Source organism: Convolutriloba macropyga, chromosome 1 (genome assembly GCF_964194025.1).
Source record: "Convolutriloba macropyga chromosome 1, txConMacr16.3, whole genome shotgun sequence".
NCBI lineage: Eukaryota > Metazoa > Xenacoelomorpha > Acoela > Convolutidae > Convolutriloba > Convolutriloba macropyga.
This window is the reverse complement of record NC_134468.1, coordinates 33,591,819-33,614,131: the sequence shown is the minus strand read 5'-3', so window position 1 is coordinate 33,614,131 and position 22,313 is coordinate 33,591,819. Positions and strand designations below refer to the sequence as shown.

General features: G+C 33.9%; 2 protein-coding genes across 2 annotated transcripts in view; both read right to left on the bottom strand.

The window, feature by feature from the left end:
* Positions 1–22,313, bottom strand: part of LOC142338034 (DNA replication licensing factor mcm5-like) — a 409,068-nt gene that overhangs the window by 73,011 nt on the left and 313,744 nt on the right. The window lies entirely within an intron of this gene.
* On the bottom strand, positions 4,995–21,656 carry LOC142339244 (uncharacterized). The gene is made up of 3 exons (XM_075389150.1): positions 21,314–21,656; positions 8,381–9,555; positions 4,995–6,305 (listed from the first exon to the last, which is right to left on the bottom strand). The coding sequence occupies exons 1-3, from the start codon at positions 21,501–21,503 to the stop codon at positions 4,995–4,997; spliced, it is 2,676 nt and encodes an 891-aa protein (XP_075245265.1). The 5' UTR covers positions 21,504–21,656.

Genomic DNA, 22,313 nt, shown 5'->3' with positions numbered 1-22,313 from the left:
AAGGTGTCGAGTATATTAGAAATGAAGTCCAAAAGAAGTTTTAGAGAATTGGGTTACGAAAAGCCCTCCGATCAGTCAAACATAATTGTGTACAGTTTCGATTGTTTGCAAGCATCAAGCCACCACATTTGAGTGATTTTCCGATGGACAGGGTTATGAACAATGACCGACCGTTTACGAACAAAGATGTTGATTATTTTGGAGCTTTCAAAAAAGATATTTCGACGGACATTAAAGAAATGGGTAAAACTGTCTCCGTGCCTAAGTGTACGAGCAGTCCACTTAAAGTTAGTTGTCAGTTTTAATACGGCTTCATGTCTTGATGCAGTCCATCGATTCCTTGCAAGACGAGGTCAGCCAAAGACAATTTGTTCGGATAATGGTTCAAATTTTGTTGGAGCAGCACGAGAGTTCCAGGAGTGCTTCGCTGTGCTTCAAAGGGATGAAATCACAGTAAAATAATCCGAGTCCGGCACCAAATGGCCTTTCAATCTAGAAGCAGCGCCTAAATTTGGTGGAGTTTGTGAAAGATTGGTACGGTCCTACAAAAAAGCGCTGTTTAATGACTTGGGAAAGCAAAACCTGAAGGATGACAGGTAGCGAACGGTATTGTGTATTGTCGAAAACTTCTAAACATCCATGCTTTTACTACTGACCCAGGCAGTAAAATTTCCGATGTACAAGTTTTAACGCCAAATCACTTCACAATTGGTCATGTTAAGGTGAGTTCGCCAAATGCATTGTTTTCTGGAACAACAGTTAGCTACAGAAACGTTTTTCGTGACCAAAATTGTATCCTAGTTGCAGATTGAAATCGTTGGATGAACAAGTGTTTTCTTACGTTGCAGCAGAAGAAGAAATAGGCAAAGGAAGAACCAGAAGAGATCAAGAAAGGAGGTCTTGTTTGGATAACAGACAAGCATACTCATTCCTGTTACTTTCCTTTGGGTAGAGTTGAGGAAGTCTGCAGAACTCATGATTAGATAATAAGTGCAGCTTTAATAAAAACTCCACTGGGATCTTACAAATGACCAGGAATAAAACTTATACCAGTCAATAGAGACCGCAAATGATGTTATTTTTGGAAAATGACCAAAAACTGGGCCGGCTATGTTGCGGTCAGAACTTTTTTCATTACGTAATATTCTAATTTATTGTCCCGACCTGTGCACAATTAGGTGTTTTAAGTGTTTATCAATTGTCAGTAGTCTCAAGCCGACTAGATATTATATTAGGTGTCAGTTTTCCCGAAAACTGCTGCTACTGTTCATATGATACACTAACCCTTTCTTCAAAGTGAAAACTGACCTTGAAGGTGAAGTCAGAGATAGCAACATAAAGGGGGGGGGTTTGACTTTCATTTCCGACCAGCTGTACAACAGTTCTATTGGATTGCCCAAATTTCAACAAAAGTTTTTGAGAAGAACGCGTATGAGAAAATCTCAAAATTCAGCAAAAATTTTTAAATACTTAGCTACGGAGCAATTATTATTTTTTCTTAATTCATTCTTTTGAGCTTAGTGAGTGCTAGAATGTCATAGTAAATTGTTACAAATTTTAAATGACCATTTCGGGTGTTTGACATTTACTATTGGCCTCTTTATTTTCTCAAACAACAACTTTTCTGATTTTGTTCAATTTCATAAAGATTTTTCAATTTTTAGGTATGTTTAACCAACCTATATCACTTAAATGATTCTGCTAATGTTATTCTGGGTTTTTTCCACTCATATATTGTGCTTTTCTTGAATTAATATTGTTTGATAATCCAGAAACCAAAATGTTAACGTTTATGCTGTTGATTACTTATAATGTAAAAATTGTTCCAAATTGTTAATTATTTAGTTGCTCAGATTACAGTGAGAATCAATTGCATTGTCTCTATCCAATCACTGGACTACTTTGTTAAATCTGAATACATTTTCAATAAAATTATCTTTTATCGAGTTCCAAGTTGCAACCGACACATGCGTTTGAAATAATATTTGATTGATTTTCTGATCTGAAATTTCGGGACCTAAAAGATTTACGAACCAGCGGCGTAAAGTTATTCTGGAAATGTAGTCAGATAGCAGCCGTAACATTTTGCTTTTTTGGTGAAAAAAGTTGAATATTTAAACTAAATTAGCTAATTTTGAGCTTAAGTTTTTAGATCAAACCAGTCAGCAACCATCCTTTGTGTTTTTAGGCTAAATCAATGAAACTAATGTCAACAAGTTTAACCAATTACAGCAAAAAGTGAATTATGAGCAAGGTTTCCGGAAAATGTGAACAAGAACAGCGGATATCATTTTAATGTTCACCAAAATTTTTAACGTCGATGACTGCCTGGAAGAAAACAGAAATTAGAAAACCATTTTTCTATAATCTACGCGGTACGGGATTTCTAACATTACCCCATCACTCTCAATTTTCTATGATGAATACATCAATTGGTTAAAATTGATTGAAAAAAAAACATATGAGCATATAATCCCCCTCCCCCGCTAAAGTGGTTCGAATGACCAATTACAAGAAACCAGGCCGCATGACATAATGCAGATTAGGCAGGCCAAATTGTTGATTACGGTTTATTATTTAGATGGCTCTTTTAAAACCTTGTTTCTTAAACGGACCTCAAAGACGTTTTTAAAAAAAGCGCAATATTAATTAAAACCAAGTAATCCTGTTGTCATTCTTGTCAACAAAACTCCAAAAACAGCTATAATTTGTGGCAAGGTGGTAGTGTTTGCTGCGAAATACAGGCCTAGGCGGCTCAGAACTTTAATGAATCAATTGCTTCAACTCAATTTAAGATAACACTTTAAGAATGATTCGACCCTTTAAAGCCCAAAAATGATATGATTGTTATGAATAACTTGTTATCACATAAGTTAGAATTTTTTCAACGTGCCTTTGATTATGGTTCCGAATGTTTCTTCATTCTATGTTCCTATATCTCAAAGAATCAGACAACCAGGCCGTAATACTTAAACATAGATACAAAAAATAAAATACCAACAAATATCTCTGTAACCAAATGTCGTTGAGCAAAATGGTTGCGTAAAACTTTAAAATGGGCGCAAAATAGAAGCAAGAAACAAACAAAATGAGCGGAATGTTGATATAATCCTTTCGAACTCAATGTCTGTTTTTGTTTGCCTATTCCACAAATTCGCACTTTTTGCTTTCTCAATTTTTATAATACATTTGGCTCCTTTTTCAAATTCAGTTCTGCTCATAGCGCTCATTTTTAATTTTTTTGAGTGGAAAATGAGAAAATGGAAGCGAGAAACCTCTTTTTGCTTATTATTTTTGTTAAATCGAACATACATGGCCAGTATCTACTATAAATTTGTCACTCATCGAGTATATAAACTTGTCACTCATCGTAAGCACTTGCCAGTTCGATAGAAATAAACAAAACCTGTTGATGAGCGGTTTTTGCAGGAATCTGGCTAGATATCAAACTATCTTTTGTTTTAAATTCTGTTCTGATTTTTTTTGTTTCGGAGAGAGCGTTTTGAACCAGTTATTTTGCCTAGTGTTCTGCTCAATATACTTATAGCTATTTTATGTAACTCAACACCGCCATTATTGACCAGGATGAGGTCGCAAACCAAGACAGTTATTAGCCAGACCAATTTGCGTTGCGGACATGGGTCCGGTGCGACCCGATGCAATGGTTTGGAATAGGTTTTGGTCGCGCCTTCTGTTTTTGTTCCGTTCTGTCTGGCCATTGGCAATTTTTTGTAAGTTGGTTCTGGCGAATATCCTAAATCCGATCTGCTTGTACTGGCCAAAACCCACAATTTTGTGTCTGATTTCGCCAAAAATCACATTTTTGTCCGTTGTGTCTGGCCAATACCCACATTCAAGGCCAAGAGGTTCAGCCAAAAGATCCGGTCCGCTGTAGAGTGTCTTAATGTACAAAATATTGATTTTTTTTTCAAGATAATAGCGAACAATTAGTATTCAACATGTACTTCTAGATGATTAGATTACTTCATCAAACTAATTCCTGAAAATCGCATTGGTCTTTAAATACTCGGTTTTTCCCCTAATTGTTTCTTAAGAAATCATTTTCGTTTACCGTTCAGAGAAATGTAAGGATCAAATTGTATCTTTTAACGGATACTTCTTCACGCATAAGTAAGCCTGGCCAGTGGTATCGCTCAGGGCATGTTTCGTAAGTTACAAAGCCGTATTCCATGAAAGAATTTTTAGCCCGGATTCGAAATCTCGCATAAATCTCGAAAAGTCCACGTATAGTTGTTCTAAAAACAAAGAAGACCTAAATGAACAATGACGAATCTTTAGTATAAATCAATTGCCAAAAAATTATAAAAATGTGTTTTTTAGTGTTATTCTCCTTATTTGTGTATGTGTGGTGTGTGTGCTTGTCTGTTTTTTCTGTGTCTCTATCTTTCAAATTGTACTATACTTATCTTTCTTGATTGAGTTGAATTCTTTTTTGCGAAAAAAAAGACAGCAATTTTTTCGGTTCAAACAGTACAAGTAAATGTCTCCATATTAGTTGCTTTGGGATAATCCTAACGGTTTCTTTGACAGTATTTAAAAGTTGTTGTTGTAACCCTGAGATGTATTTTGTAAGGTTTTGTGCTACGCTCAGACTCGCACGAGCTGTCTGGTTATTATTACATCTCTCAAATACATCTCTTACATCTTGTAAAATCAACTCACTACCTTTATAGATATGTTAGGCAGATATAAAGTTAATATGTAATAATTATTGGGAAATACGTACATATAGTTAAGTATAAAAAGCTGTTTCTTTTCATTCGTGAGATTGGACGAGTCAACTGGTTATGAAAACTAAATTTGATTTTGCAATGTCTTCTTTGTAATAAGTTGAGATTGATATTTACAATATTTATAATATCCTTTAGATAAAATCTGAGGGGGACTTTACTTGATGCCTTGAAAGCTGCTTTGAATCCAGTTGTTGCCATGTCTCTGAATCCCCTCAAATCATTAAGATGAGACTGAAACCACTAATTATACTTTACAATGTACAATGGACAGATTTGATCAACATCCGCCACAATGACGCGTCGAGGACTTTTTTCATAGTCAACGCATGCATCGTTCACATTAACGTCAATTTCATCGAGGCTATTTCCTTGCTTGAATTTTCCCACACTAACAAGGAGAACTGCAATTGCGTATCTCTCATTCGTCGTCCCATAAACTTTACTGTCTATTTCATATTTCAGCACAGATCCCTTCATGTAGCAGTCAGAAACATAAGAACTGCACGTGGTGTTATTTTCCTCCTCCTTAGAATGAATCTTTAGTTTGATCTCTTTCAGCAGAACAGTTTCGTTCAAAAATTCCTCCCCTCGGCTTGAAATGATCTCACCTCTCTTCTTTTGATACCTGCTCCAATTTTCATGGTCAATAACTGCCACGTATCCTGTTGGCTCTTCACTTTGTAAAGGCTTGAAATAGTTTTCAAGAATGTCGTGAATTTGCCCGCTGTAGAGATCGCTGTAATTAATTGCATTGTTACCGGGCAGGTTAAGTTTCAAATGACGGGGTACCCATACCTCGCTTTTTGCAAGTTCCATGCCATTTTCATTTTTGGGACGTCTTCTGATAATAGTCTCCTTGTTTGTCATAATATTTCTCAAGATGAATCGCTCAAAATCTATTTCGTGTATCGTGTTGTTAACGGGAACTAACAAAAGTTTGTTCACATTAGTTTCCAGACCCTCATCATCCATCGACACTTTTCGGTTTTCCCAAGCAAGGTACTTCTGGTACTGTTCTTCCAGCATCGGGCTAGTAATTTGTTCCACTTGGATGGCACATCCTGGGAGGTCAAATGCGCGCCAGTTATAATCACTAGCTGGACACCGGTAAGATTTCATTAAGTCCGGAATAGCTGGTCTGATTACTTGAGGAAAATTTCTCGACTTTTCCTGCCAGTACCAACCCCAAGACAAGTTGTTGTAATGCTCTCGTCGTAGATCAACCTGGTCGTATACATGTTTTTCAGTAGCGTAGCATTTGAAATGACCATTATTAGCAAAGGAAACTGAATAATTGCGGTCTTCATCAGCTGGAATCTCAGAAATGTTAACGTTTCTAAAATGTTTTTCCAAAAATTCTCCTGTCTCTCTTGATAGCGCCTGCCAGTTGTGAAATGCACTTTCTCTTTGAAACCAAACGTAGCTGTCCTCGTTTCTGTTCTCCATCAAGCATCCCTCTCGACGACAGGGAACTTCCAAGTGTCGTATGCACGTTCCATCAGCACCAACTTCACAATCTTTTAAAAGGAACTGTTTCTTGCTATTTTGGCACTGAAATGTGCTGACTATATTGACAGTTTCATTTTAGATGTTGAATGCGTTGAATAGAAATATTTTAAGCACTTGTAAACGCATTTTTTACAATAAATAAGCACATTTTTCAACACATATCTTACATAAATTCAACACTTCAAAATTGAGCTCATTCAGAGCTATACAAGGGAGTTCAAGCCAGATGAGGTGGTGATTTTCATGTAGAAAATCAATTGATGGTTTGGATATTGTCTTAGACATTATTTAATAATGCGGACATTGTCTAAGGAAATCGTAAACCTATTTAAGACGCTGAAAGTGCTAAAATTGTCTAAGGAGAGTGTTCAATATTTCAGCAACAAGTGGTGAAAGTGTTGATATTGTGTAAAAAATGTGTTGAAAAGATGTTAGATATGCATTGAAATTGTCAAAAATCCGTTAGGAAAGTGTTGAAAATTGTAAGATAATCGCTGAAAATGTTGATAGTTTTTAAGAAAATATGCAAGAAAAGTGCTGAAAATTGCTTAAATTGTGCAAGATAGTTCTGAAAATATGTATGAAAAATGTGATGAAAGTGTAGAAATTATGTGAGGAAAGTGCTGGAAGCGTGTAAAAGCGCGGGAAGTGTTGAAAACGTGCAAGATATGTGCTGGATGTGTTGAAAACGGAAGTTCCTGAGTGGGGGTGGTTATTATGTGAGAAATGCGCTGAAGGTGTGCAAAATAATGCGCTGACTGCCGCAAGAAAAAATCAGCGGCAAAATTTGACATGACATTCCACTTGAAGTTTGAAAGAGTTACACTTACATTCCACATGACATTCCACTTACATGAATGAACGTAACAAATGCATTGAAAATTCAGCATGTTAAGCAAATAATTATGCATACTTTTTCCGCCAAAATTTTTTTTAAGCAGCTGTAAGTGCTTTTTAAATTTTCCAGGAAACCTTCGACTCTGTTTAAATTAAACCGTTATATTTTATACAGATAATAATGGTAATAGACTGTATCTCTGTTTTTAGACTACAGACTCACTGTTAAACGTAAACGCAGTAATGTCAAATCTATATGGTGAACTGTCCGTATTTGAGGTCAATTTTAGTCACCTCTTTCACTTTTTCTTTCGATATTGCAATCAATCGACGCATAACTTACTTTACATTTATTGAAAAGCCTACTTATAAAGAGAGTCAAGGTAGAGGTTGACCAATTTTTTTAAAGAAGCAGTATCTTCAATCCTACGTGAATTTTTTTCAACTTATTTGATTATAAAGTTGTTGAATTCAAAGTAACAATCTTTCTTGAAATGGCGGAAGAACAGTCAAATTGATAACAATTTGCGTGGGACTGAGTTTGCTGCTCCTAATAGGAAACCGGCCAATTTCTATCTAGATTTTCTCTGTTGGTTGGTTTGTCAGTTTTTCTATATTTAGATGAATTAAACATCTGATTATGCATCGACGGATATAAAAATCAAGAACGATGAAAATTATAGTGACGACAATTGAATTCCAAAACCGCAGCTGACATGTAAACTTCTATTTTGCGCGTTTACTTTTGTCAATGAGTATACAAACCGGTGACGTCTTAACAAATAGACGTACCAAAATGTAGAAATTTCAACGAATGTGATTGGTTGAGAAATTTAAAACACTACCTTATGCGTTCAATTAGCCTAAATTAGACATAGCCTAATGCTAGATTATAATTTTTACCGCATCTGGCCATGCCTCGCGGGCCATGGCCATGCCTCAGCGGCCCGTGGGACTCGATATGAATCTATCACAACCGAACGTGAGACCAGTTTCCCCCCAAAAAAGTATAATTTTTCTATTTCGGCTAATCGCGATTTCTGAGCAATTTTACGTTAACACGCATATCCTATTTTAAAACGAGAGTTTGTTGAGCAATTAGCCAATCAGAAAACAGTATTCCTATTTTCTCAATTGTGATTGGCCAGCAGCAGTAAAATTTCTATATTTTGGTACGTCTGGTACTTGGTACTTTCTATATTTTCACAAGCGCCATACAAACCGTTCACAGTGCAAAAACAAGAACTAATTCGTTCACTCCTGATAAAAAAAGAAAAGACAGTTCCTTTTGAGGGATTTCGTGCAACCAATAACACATATCTCGAATATATACTTTCCAAGTAATCCTCCAAGCTGGGTTTGTGCCAATGAGGCCGTCGTTTGATGAAACTCACGTTTGTTTTCTTTTCACTCATTTGAAATATCAAATACTGAGATGGAAGCTCAGACTTCAACATGAACAAATTCTGCGTCGATTTTTTATCATGGTTTTTAATTTCAAACGGGTGTACCTTGATTTCGCCTGGAGGTAAACTTTCAAACATTTCATGCACATCTTCAGAATTAATTCCACTGTCGTTGAATTTCCGCATCAACCTCCAAGGACTTCCAAGCCGGGAGAACCTGTAGAAGTAGTTCCACATCAGTCCAGGTACTTCAACCCGTCTAAGCCGGGCATGAGTGCCACCGGAGCCATCTTTGAAAATCTTCGTCCTCATATCTTTAAACCAAAACAGCACTTTTAGTTTTGGTCCGTCTATAATTCCTGGAACTGGTTCAATTTCGGGCATGCAGTACATCGCTTCTAGAGCGTTGTTTTCAAAATCTGGAAAATTATTCCAACAGGCCGAGTCATTCGATTTATACTGCCATACAAAAAGGTTATTTGTATGAATATTCGAACACTCGGTTGCAGAAAAAGGGCACATATCTCGAAGGTGGTCAACGCAAATGTAAGGTAGAAATTCTACATCAGCAAATCTCGAATTTCTGAACTCAACTGTTGACATTGTTGCTCTAGCAAAATTCGCAGAATTCAAGCCAGTAATGCCACAATTTGAATTCGGAATCTTTCGGGAGTGATTGCCTGTATCAGAATCGCTTGAACCACGGCGTCGTTTTGGAACAACCGTGACGTCATTTTTACGTTTTTCCAGGCTCAGGTATAATTCCACAGCGTTTCTCGAATTGGTGTCAAAACCAGCGGCCAGGAGTTTGCACCTAGCTTCCCAGGCTTGTTGCGGATTGGAGCTTAAGGCGTTTTTGCATTTGCTTACATGTACAAGAGGACATTGTCTATCTTTACACGCATTTCCGCTGCTGTACTGTCTACAATAGTCTGGAATTTTAGCATTAGGCCTTGCGTCATCGCTCAGAATTAAATCTCGAAGCAATGTCATGATGTCAGGATAGTCAGGCACAAGACCACGTGAAGAAAGCAGTTTTTTGTCTTTGTCTACAACAAGGACGATGTTTACATATTACACAGTGGTAAAAAATGAAAAAAAAAATTGGAGTTGAAGATAATCCCAAACAATACGAGTTTTTCCAAATCATGAGACATCCTAGGTCTGCATTTCAGTCCAGTTTCAGCTCATTCCGCAAAAGAAACCCGATGAATGCGCCAAAAAGTGCAAAATTTGGCTAAAATGTACATTATAAGCTGAAATATAATTAAACTGACCCGAATTTTCAGCTGCCCATTCCAAAAAAACCAATGAAAAGTGTTTGGTCAATATTAGATAAGATTAAATATCGATCACATAGCAGCGATAGCGCAGTTCAAGGAAGAAGCTATCTTTAATTTTATTTCTTTTTAATAGTCTAGTTACAAAAAAAAGATATTAAATGTTACAGAATATATCAGAAATAAACTATCAAGGACATAATTAGAGCATTTACAGCCCTACAATATCATGCCTTTTCAAAACTAATTTATGCAATCAATTATAAAAGTATAGGCAAGAAAGTCAGGAAGTATAGACAAAAAATAGAGCGCATATCCTCCAAAATAAAGTTCTCCTATAAAATAGAACGCTATCGCTGCCTGAGTGTTCGACTATTCATTTTACCTCACATTAACCAAGATTCTGAAATAATCTTGCAAAAAGACTTTGTAGGAGAACTTTATCTTCCGTATCAAGAGCTTACATAGCAAAGATGTTCGAAACGAAAATATTGTATGCGTCCATTTTATACACATACATACACACACATATATATATATATATATATATATATATATAATATATAATATATATATATATATATATATATATATATATATATATATACATATATATATATATATACATACATATATATATGTATGTATGTATGTATATATATATGGGACTCATATATTGTTTAGAATATCGTTCCTCTGTAGGCTCTTGAGACGGAAGAAAAATTTCTCAAACAAAGAATTTTTCAAAATCTTGCGAGTCATAGTTGATCTTTGTTTAGCAAGTTATAATTTCGCTCTGTTTGAACTGTTTGAAGAATCCACATACACGAGTAATGAAAATTTGCACTCTGGTTGGCAAGCAAAAAAAAAGCAGATCAAAAAAGCAAATGATGTTGCAGATCTCCTACGGGTGCGATTATCAATTTTTTGCTGCTATCTTTGCAAAAAAATTTCGAAGTTCCTTGATTTAAATGCTTGTGCTTGATCGCAAGGGGGATGCCGTCAAAATTTATGTAGCTCTTTAGGTAGCTTAAGACTGTTTCTGTTTCACAGTTGTAGTATGCTTCTGCATGTGGGTATCTGGAGTATCTGTCGATAGCTACTATTATATATGTATGTTTGTTATTTTCTATGATTGGTCCTGTGAAGTCTAGATGGAGTTCTTCGTTAGGATCTGTGAGTAAATAAGGTTTTGTGTGAGTGTTTTGAGGAATTAATGTATTTAGGTTCTTACCTGTGGCTCTGCATGGTATGCATTTTTGTGCTATTAGCACGATTTCCCAGTGAATACGCGGAAACCAGATAAGTTGGGCCTTGAACATCATACCCACCTCTCCCGTCTAGGTTTATGTATTGAGTGTAAGGCGATGTCTCGTAACTGAGTGGTAAGTTAAGTTTGCCGTCGTAAAGCATAGATCCGGTCCCGCTAACTGAGAGATCTTTCCGAAGTGTATACCAGTTGTTTGAATAATGTTTGAGGGCGAGCCAATCTTTGTTTAGAATCATCTTTCGGATCCTGCAACTTTGGTTGTCAAGTTATGTAGCTTCGGCTATAAATTGTTCATTCATAACCTTATTGAGGTTTGCTAATTGTAAGGGAGTATTGCCCGGTTGGGGATCGCCGAATGTGTTCTCTACCCGGTTGGTGTCTAGGGGTTCTGTGTTTTTTCCAACATTTGATGTTGGTTTAGTTTGTTTGTGTGCTTATTTTAATCGAAAAGGAATCTTGTGGGATTATGTTATCATTGCTAAGTAAATCTGATTTGTTCTGTAGGGGAATGGAACTCATCTTGTTTTTTGATCTATATCTTTTTATAATTTTTTGATTGTTGGTATTTCTTGGGGGGCGATTTCTTGTACAAACGTGTACTTTTGTGTTTATATGTGTTTTGCAATTTGAATTGACAAGAAGCGACTGATTTTGGTAACGATTAAGGCTAAAAACGTGTTTGCTTTAGCTGCCTTATTTTCTTTCGCTTATGACGTCATTGCGCGTGCTTGCTTTTGTCGCTTTCTTATTGGTTGAAATTCTCATAATATTGATAACGTAATTCGTATCGTTTTCTGAGATTGGTGGTTCTGCCGAGTTGGGATATCTGCTGAAATAGTCAGCGAAGCCCATTTTTCCTGGTATATAATGGACTGTAAAATCAAATAGTAGAAGTCTATCTACACATCTAGTTGAGCGACTCGGCAACGTTTTGTTTCCCCTGTTGTTTTTCAGGGCCGATAGGAGTGCTTTGTGGTCTGTTTTTCGCTCGAATTTGCACCCGTACAGGTAGTATTTGTAATGTTCTTATGGCCATACCACTGCTGAGAGTGCTAATTCATTGATGCAGTGTCTTTGTTCATTGTTGTTTAGGAATCTGCTGGCATATGAAATTGGTTGCCAGTTGTTGTCAACAAATTGCTCTAAACATACTCCTTAGCCGTTTTTGCTTGCGTCACATCTAACCCTTGTGGGTTTTGACGTGTCAAAATTTTTTTGCTATGATTGCTGCAATAGCTGTTTTTATATTGGCGAATGCTACGTCGTTTTCTATGGTCCATTTGAGTTTGGACCCTCTTATGTTTTTTCTGCAGACAATGGAGGTCTTAGACGGGCGGTTAGGTTTCATAAATGTGGTATGAATTTTATCATGTGGTGGATGCTTCCCATGAAGGAGCGTGGTTGCTAAAGTGTATGTGTTTGTTCCATTTCGGATATTGCGCTAGTTTGCTTTTCTGTTGGGATTACCCCGTTAGGACTTATTTTTTATCCTAGCCATGATTTTTTTGTTTGTGCGAATTGGCATTTTTGTAGGCCTATTGCTAGGTTTTTATTGCCTAGTCTTTAAAGGACTTCATTAAGTTCTTTTTCGTGATTCTCTGTGGATCCTTTTGTAAAGATTATTCTGTCGTCTAAGAAAGCGTGAGCGGAATTTATGTTGTTTAGTGTGAAGTCCGTTGCTTTTCGAAATATGGCTGGCATATTTGTCAGTCCATAGAATCCGTTCATAAATTATATATGCCTGTACCGTTTCCTCCCGGCATCTTAAAATTGCAATGTTTTTGTGTATCTCTATATAGTAGGATTTGACTATAACCATATTTTAGGTCTATTTTTGAGAAGTAAAGTGTGCATTTTTATTTTTTAAGTAAGTCTTTTGGATAAAGTGCCCATGAGATATTCGAAGCTTTGCATCTGTTATTTGTTTTTGTGGATAGCGTCTTTGAGTTCTTTAGAATCAAGTGTTGTTTTTATCGAGTTATCGCTTTTGACTGTTATTAATACAGCACTGATGAAGTATTCTTCCGAGCATTTTTCTGGTTTGATTATTTGTTTTTCGTCCATTTTTTTTCAGTTCTCTTTCAATTTTATCGATTTAAAAAAAGTGGGACTCTTCGTCCTTTGTGATGTGTTGGTTTGAATTATTGTTTGAATGTGGATTTGGTTATATGGTTTTTTAGCGGTACAAATGGGCGCATAGGTGCGGGCGGATATTTTTTGAACATCATTGTGTGTTTTTTGTTGACCTTTGTTTAGTTGTATATTCATAGTTTTCTCAACTTTTTGTTTTTGTGAGAGGTGTATTCGCAGTTTCTGGAGGACGTCTCTGCCCAGAAGGTTAACCGTGTTGTGTGGTACTACTAGGATCTCAAAGTTTTTTGCGGCACTTTTCCCAGATGTGACGTTTATGCTGACGACGCCTTGTATTTTGATTTTGTTGTTGTTGAAGCTTCGGCATTTGCCCAATTGGGTTGTGTTCTTTGTAATAACCTTGCCGAATTTTGAGATAAGTTGATTAGCTGTTGTCTGTGAAACGAAAATTCGGGAGTTTCCTGTGTCTACCAGCAAGTGTAGTTTAGTGCCACCCGTATAGGTTTCCATCCAGTACTCTCCGAGTTGTGTTTTGTTGATCATTTTGATTCTTGTCTCCGTCCAGTTTTGTTTTATGATGTCGACTTTGCTCCAGTCCTCCATCGTTTCCCGGATGTAACATGTACTTTCTGGGTCCACGTATTCAATTTCTGCGAAGTGTAGGCTTCCTGCTTGTAATATGTTTTCCTCTGGTTTTATAATGATATTTCTAACTCTTCTTGTGTTTTGCTGGCTATTGCTGTGTGTTTGTGCGTTTGGTGTGCTCTGGCTTTGTGTGCTGTTTCGGTAATGTTTCCTTTGTACTGGTCTGATGGCTTTTCTGCATTACACATTTTTGCATAATGTCCTGTTTTCTTGCAGATTCGACCTATTTCTTGTTTTGGTGGGCATGTGTTTAGGTTGCCTTGCAAAAACTTGTACCCGCTTTTCTTACAATCTGGAGTAGGGCCAGTTTTGGTGTTGGTAGGATGCCTGTTCATTGTGGTATGTTCTTTCGGTGTATATAGTGTACTCATGGTGTCCCAATTGGGTGTATATTGTTGTTGTTCCTATTGTTGTTTGTCATTCTCTGTTTATTCTCTTGGCCTCTTTCTTGTGCCAGTGCATACTGTAGTGTCCCGATTGAGTCTGTATCTTCTGATATTAGATCCATCTGTATTTGGGGGTTTCGCATGCCTTGAACAAATATACCTTTACTAGGCTGTCTTCTATTTCTTCGCAATTGCATAAGGCCGCTTTTTGTTTGAGTCTGCTTTGGAGTTTTTCCAATGCCCCGTTGACTTCTTGTTTGCAGTTAAAGAACTGATATCTGTCGCTGTCGAATATTTCATTCCTTACTTCTTTGAGTTTTATTTGATTTTTTCTATAAATGCGTGTGTCGTGTATTTCGACATTTCTGTGTGGAGGGTTCCTTTGATGGAACATGTTTGTCGCTTCATGTCCTAGTGAAAGATTATGAGGTTTTATATTTTAATCCCAGGTATGTTGTCTATATAGGCACTATTGTCCCCAATTGATTGGCACTGATTTCGCCAGTCAACTTTTTTATGTTGCGTTGCTCCTTCTGTCTTTTCTCTGCAGTTGTCTCGTCCGATGTTGAGGCTCGTAGATGGGTTCTTGAGGGTACGCTAGATCTGCATTTGTGAGGCGTGGTCTTAATAGTTTATCTAATTGTATGCTTTCCTTTGCGATGATCGCTAGTTTAGCTGAGCTAAACCTTTTTTCCCATACCATGTTTGGTTCAGGTCCTTTGTCCAAAAATAGGGTTAATCCGACGGGAGATTTCGCCATTGCTGACTGCGCCACGGGGTAAGTCCAAATACGCAGTTAATAGATTTATTCAGCGATCGAATATTTCTTATCTAAATAAATAAAATAATAAAACAAATAATAATATAATGATAATAATAATTATACTAATAATAATAATAATAATCAAAATAATAATAATAATAATAATAATAATAATAATAAGAATAATAATAATAATAATAATAATAATAATAAGAATAATAATAATAATAATAATAATAATAGTAATAAGAATTAAAATCATAATAATATTAACAATAAAAATAATAATTACAATAACAATAATAATAATAATAATAATAATAATAATAATAATAACAATATTAAAAATAATAATAAAATAATAATAATAATAATGATAATAATAATAATAATAAAAATAAAAATATTAATAAAAAATAATAATAATAATAATGTTAGTAATAAAAATAGTAAAAAAAATAATAAAACTAAAAAAATACTAATAAAATAAAAATTAATTAAAATAATAGTAATGAAAATAATACTACTATTAACAAAAATATTAATAATAATGTGTTTAAATATTTGAAACAAAAATAGTGATAATGGTATTAAGTCTCACGTATGGTATTAATACTATGATGTTTCGTAATAATGTGAACCTAAGAACTCAAAACAGGATATTGAAGAATTATATCAATCTAATGATTTTTAATAGCTAATTATTTTTAATTTGACCCAAAATACAACACTGACACATTTAACAAGGTTCGGACTGTACATATTTTCGACTATAGTTTAATTTCTCACTATTATTCCGTGGCAGAAGCTCGACAAAATTAATTTTATTTTAGACGTTATTAGATTTTCATTATGAACTTAATAGAGCTCCATTTTTACAAAAATAATGCTAATGATAATTTCACTAAAATATCTATAATAAAAACAACAATGGTAAAAGTAATTTAAAAAAGTAGGAGAAGTAATATTAATAATAAAATTTAAAAAAACATAGGTAATAACAGTAGGAGTAAAAATAATATTATTGCCAATGAAATTATTTATTTCTATATCAATACTAAAAGTAAGTATTGCTAATATTAAAATTAAAATAATTACTAATAATGATCAATAAATAATAATATTGATATCAATCATATTATTTATAATAATATTTATACTAATAATGAAAACAATAATAATAATAATAATAATAATAATAATAATAATAATAATAATAATAATAATAATAATAATAATAATAATAATAATCATAAAAATAATAATAATAATAATAATAATAACAATAATAATAATAATAATAATAATAATAACAATAATACTAATAATAAAATAATAATAATAATAATAATAATAATAATAATAATAATAATAATAATTATAATAATAATGATAATAATAATATTGGCAGTGATAATTATAATTTTAATAATAAAAAATATAATAATAATAAAAATAATAAATATAATAATACTAATAAAAATTATAGTTTCTATAATAATAATAGTAATAATAATATTACTAGTAATATTAATAATATTAATAAAAATGAGATTAATTAATTAAAATAATATTATTGATAACAATTTTAAATTTCAAGTTTGATACTATGACGTTTGGTAATAAAATGAACTCAAGAACTGTAAACTGGATATTGAATAATTATACCAATGTAATGAAAATAATAGCTAATTGTTCCGACCCTCTTGAGGGGGGAGGAACTATATACTCAAATGGGTTTTTTTTTTTTGTTCAGTGAATTTTCGCCGATCGATACATTCATCGTAGAGAGTTGAGAGTGGTATCATTAGAAAGCTCGTCCAGCGTAGAATATGGAATTAAAAAGATTTTTTTAATTTTCGTTTTCTACAGGGAGTTATCGAGGTTTAAAGTTTTGTGAAAAAAATGTGAATTCCGTTGATTTTTATTCACATTTTACGGAATTTTCGCTAATTTTTGACCAAAATTTCGCCAATTTTGCTAAAATTTGTCAACATTTTTTAAAAACTTGTTGTTGATTTTATTTTTAAATATAAAAAATCTTCTCGGTTTTTCTTATTTTGAATTTCTTCTGAGAACTTCAGAGAAGTAGAGTGAATTCCCGTTGTTTTTTATTCACATTTTCCGGAATTTTTGCCTAAATTTTCGTCAATTTTGCTAAAATTTGTTATAATTTTTAAGAATAGTGTCGTTGATTTTCTTTTTGAAGACGAACAAGCATTGTTCATTGTTTTGATTTAATTTTTTTGGTCAAAAAATGTGGATAAATATTTCAAAATTTAGCCTTTTTCAACAAAAACAGCACGAAATAAGCTACTTTAGTCCGTTTTGATTAAGTTTGCCGACAGTACACCTCCAAACAACACTCATACAATCTTTGTCGACTCAGAGGGGGGCTATTTCTACTTCAGAGTACGCTGAGAGTGCTCTGTAGTTAAAACTTTGCCTTTTTTTGCTAACTTTACTCGTTGATTATCAAAAATGCAGAACTTATTTTGAGTTTTCAACTAACAAATTATCTATATCTGCAACATTCGAAAATCAAATGTTCCTAACGGACAATAAGCAATAGCAGGGCTTGTTTTGGGCCATTCTTGGACTGCTACCACCCAAAGAAATCGGGTTGTAATCAGTCGGTCTTTTTTTTTAAAAAAAAGGACCCTTTCTTTAAAAATAAAAAACAGAACATATCGAATCAATGCTCAGGAGTGATAGGTCCAACCAGTTTGCTTACTAAAAAGCTCCAAGCTAATCCATTTAAATTTTAACTTGAAAGTTTATGGTCGTTTCTTTTAAAAATAATTGACTTTTCAATAAATAATGGCTTAATTAAGTTTTCCTCTATTTTTTTCTTAATTTGTTCAACTTCCAGCTTAGTGTCTGCAAAAAAAGAATGCTTCCTCTTTCTACTGATTTAACATTTCTTCTCGGTTGCAGTTTTAAGCCTGAAGTTATTGTTTTCTGGCTTTGATACTACAAGATTTCAGATTTTTGTTTGTTTCGATATTTGCCAGTTTTTCACGTTTCCGAATTTTGTCACATTATCACATTATTGACAGTTCTCTTGTCACATTATTAGCGTTAAAAATAAAGCACAATTGAACATATTGAAATCCTGAATGATATACATAATCGTTTTAACGGCCTCGACGCCTCTTTCTTGAAGAAATCAATTGAATTTTTTAATTTTGTTTTTAACTGTCATTTATACTTTGTCGTTTCGGTCGTATGAAATTTCCTGCATAGTGATAACTTTCATTGGCTTTTCGTGGAAGAATAGAAGAACCGATATTCTGATATTAAAAAATAGCTGATGGCTTTCATGACTTTGAAAACAATCGTTTTCCAAAATTAAAAAAAAAACTTTTCAACTTCGCAATTTTGTTCTTTTTATGTTTCTTTTTGTTAGCTAATCTCGTTATTTCATTACAGGTCAAATATGACATTATGGGTGTCAAGGGAATAAAAGGGATTGGTGTCCCAAAATCTTTTTTTTTAATGAATTTGTTATGACCTTAGTGGCTTCGACACCGGTTTTTCACAAAAATGTAAATTAGTTTGATTTTTTGTCTTATTTGACGTTCTTTTTGTAGATGCGAGAAATATTCTGGGTAACTGCAGGTCTCGAGGGCTTCCTTTTTTTGAATAAACGACCCTATTCAAATAGTTCTGTTTGTAATTAATGCCTTTTATGACATTGAATGTAATTTTTCTTCGAAAAAAAAATTGAAATTATTTCATACTTTAGCACTTCGCTTTTTTGTCTACTTGTTACCTAGTCTTACTAATGAATGGACACGTACTACTTTATAGCTGTTTGATGAAGGCGCAATCGAATATATTTTGAGGGACAAAATATGGCTCGAGGGTTTTGGCAGCGTTTTCTGGCAAGTTTCAATTGAAATTTTGTTTGTTTTTTTTTGTTGTTCATTTTAGCCGCTTTAAAAAATGAAGAAGGACAGGTCCTAATGCCCTTCTCTAGAAACAGTGGTAATTGTAAATTTATGGTAATGTTAATTGATTCCTAATGGTATTTATTACTTTGAAGTTAACTGTTTCAAAAAAATAAGTTATATTTTTCACTTTAATGTTTTTGTTCTTTTTTGTATAATTGTTACCAAACCTTTTTATGGACTGGTCGCATATGGTTTCTGGTGATTTATTAGTTATTTTTGTTTAGTTTTAGGTTTATCTGACGGTATGTTGACTTTGTTATTAAATTTAGTTTTTAAGAGGGAAAAAAATTTTTTGATGTAAATAATGTTTGTTGCTGTTGTTGTTGTTTGTTTTTGACGTTCATCTTGACTCGCTTTCTTAATATTGACATATTACATCAAGCTAATGCATCAATTTTTAACTCCACTGAGTTATTTGCTTTGGAGGCTATCTTATCGTTCATACAGAATTTTTTGAAAAAGACTTTTCGCAAAAAATAATTTTTGGGTTTTTCTATCTGTTCCTCATTTGCTAGACAATTATGCCAAAATTGTGGATGGGCGGGGTCGGAACTTTATGTGCCATCGCACATTACCGAGCCGCCTTGTTTTATATAATTTCAATCAAAATACAACACTGACACATTTAACAAGTTCCCGACTGTACAAGTTCCCGAGTATAGTTTAATTTCTCACTATTATTCCAATGCAGAAGCTCGACAAAGAGCTATTTTATTTTGGACTCTATTAGGTATTCATTATGATTTTAATGGAAATCCATGGATCGCAATTGGAAAATTTCCCTGAACCCTAAGTTGCTGAATTATCAAATTTCCACAAAACAACTGTTCATCCTGCCGATCGTTTCTTTGTTGCATAAAAACGTTCGTCTCGTACAATCTTTCAGAATAATTCTTCATACAAAAACATAGAAAGACATTGAAAGACAGTTTAAGGGTTTTACGCTCATATAGGTACAAAATTAAACTATTTTCTTCAATACAAAACTTTAAAAACTTTCATGCTGTCGTTTTGCTCAAGAGAAACTGAACGTTTGAGGAGATGCGTCTTAATTCAGGGCAACCATATCACAGATATTTTTCTTTGAAAAATAATTGGCTGAAATGTTTCTTTTGCATTGTGATACCTCTAATAAGATTTTAAAAGCGTTCCAGTCCCTATTTCAGCATAAAAGAAGCAGGAGGTGAAAATGTTCAAAAGAACACATTGTCAATTCCTGTTTTTCCCCAAGTTTTTAGAAACTTTTAGAAACCAACTGAAAATTTTATTTGTGGGGAAAAAGAAGCCAAATGTGAAAAAGAAACATCCGCACTTTTCAAAGGTTTTTTTTAATCAAAAGAACCCCCTGTTAATCTAGTCAAGTGTGCTAGATTAAATAAAGGTATTTCATTGCAAAAAGCAGACAATTTGATCTCGTTCATTACTCAATTTGGTTGATTACCGCATGTGACTCAATTCAGCTCAAAAATGTCAAATCATTTTGTCAAATATCTCTTCAAAGTACTCATTACTGACGAAGTAAATTGAGTTGATAGAATATTTGCCCCGAGTCAGATCCAGGTCATGTCAAAACAACCAAAATTCTGGTATCTAATTGAAAAAGAGCCAAAATCTTTGTTGACTGAAACAAATAACATTAGATTCTTATTACAGTTTTAAGCAAAAACCGAATTGAACAGTAAAAAAAGTTAGTCTTAACTTAGGCGTAACTCCCCAAAAGCATAAAATTAAAAGACGTGCAATGAAATATTCGATGGTGAGTTTTCTATTGACACATTTCTACGGCAAAAATTGAATAGAAAAATTTGTCTGAAAAGCATAGTTCCTCTCACTACAATGGTGAAAGGGAAACAATCATATTGCGGATAGCTTGACATGGAGGCACCACTTGACATGGAGGCACCACTTGACAGGCCAACGGCCTTTTTGGTGCTCTCTCTCGAATGATCACAATTTGTTGTTACGAAAGAAGTTGTTTTGTATAATGTCTGTATTTGATCATTCAGAAAAATTCATTATTATTATTATTATTATTATAGCAGAAAAATAATCTGAGAAATCTATTAGTTGAGAGAAATGACTATTTTTTGATATTTTTTTCATGCGATATAAATCACCTGCTATATTACGGCCAAATACTATTGTAGTCTAAAACCAACTTCAGTTACATTTGCATTGGTTCTTCGTTTTTGATTAATTAAATTTTAGCACAAAAGTAACAGAGGACTGAGCGCTTGGTGTTCTTTTGCCATACTTAAAATATCAGTTGTCAGGAGTGTAAAAAAACATTATTATTGATTGAACTCATCCGCCACCTGTCAATTTCCATTACTCACGGCAGTGGGAAACCATTTTTTTAAAACTTATCGCTGTAAACGTTCGCTCTCTGTAAACATCATTCCTGTCAATGTATGACTCAGTGCACAGCCTGGTCTCTGGCATGTTCCTGGATTATTGAAGAACTTTTGGCACAGATGAAGTGCTTGGCATTTCTCATTGTCGTGTTCGATTTCTGATTTAACAACCAATTCTTGATAATGGTCACAGATGGGAGGAACCAGCTTCTCATCGTACTGACTGACATCTTCTTCTGTTTCAAATTCCATCTTCTTTCTGCTGATAATCTGACAACTCAGCCAAGTTAATTTATATTGACTTCTGTTGTTGCAACTATGCCATACGCAGAACAGAATACACTTTATGTACTGTTTATTTTTTCGTTATGGTTGTAAAACTCATTTATCTCTAAGCGTGTTGCATTTCTCAGTAAATTAATCTTATATTTTCTACATTGTGAGAACATCATTTAGTAAGAAAAATCAAAGAATAGTTTCTGCATTTAGTCATGTTGTAATGTCTTATTCAAATTTTTTAATGCAATAAGTGCGGTATATGTGTACACATGGCAGCAAAAAGGTGCGGTATTTATTTTTTCATTCAAAACCTTATAAAATGCAAAAGGCTTATCAAAAGGATTGTTTGAGAGTTGAGTATGTTTCCGAAATGGCCAAATAGATAACTTAGTGAAGGAAAGCTATTCATTTTTTTTTAACTTTGACACAATGCTCGTCGATGAAACTTCCCAAAAAGAGTGCAATTTGATGTTAGTAGTGAGAACATTAATCCCATTAGGATCGGCCAGTGAAGTAAAAACACGATCGAATCCCTTAAATTTTTTAGAACTTAAAAAAACAGCATGTTGAAAACTGACTGGGAAAAATTGAAAAATCGTTTCTTTATTAGTAAAAGTTCAATGGCCTTCGACGGCAATCCGCAAAAAATTATAACTTTAGAATTATCAGCATACTGGCCTCTCAGTATTTGAGTTCGTATCTCATTAGATGAATGTATAACTAAATGAAATAAATTTTTATTCGATGAAGATTAGTTGAAGATTTTAAACATTCAGTTTTGCC

Excerpts from the sequence above, each read along its gene's own strand:
- LOC142339244 (XM_075389150.1), bottom strand. The coding sequence starts at position 21,503 with ATGGAATTTGAAACAGAAGAAGATGTCAGTCAGTACGATGAGAAGCTG. Across the intron at positions 9,556-21,313 it reads GAGACCAGGCTGTGCACTGA|ACAAAGACAAAAAACTGCTT; the intron begins GTCATACATTGA and ends TCCTTGTTGTAG. Across the intron at positions 6,306-8,380 it reads GAAATCCCTCAAAAGGAACT|TGCCAAAATAGCAAGAAACA; the intron begins GTCTTTTCTTTT and ends AGCACATTTCAG.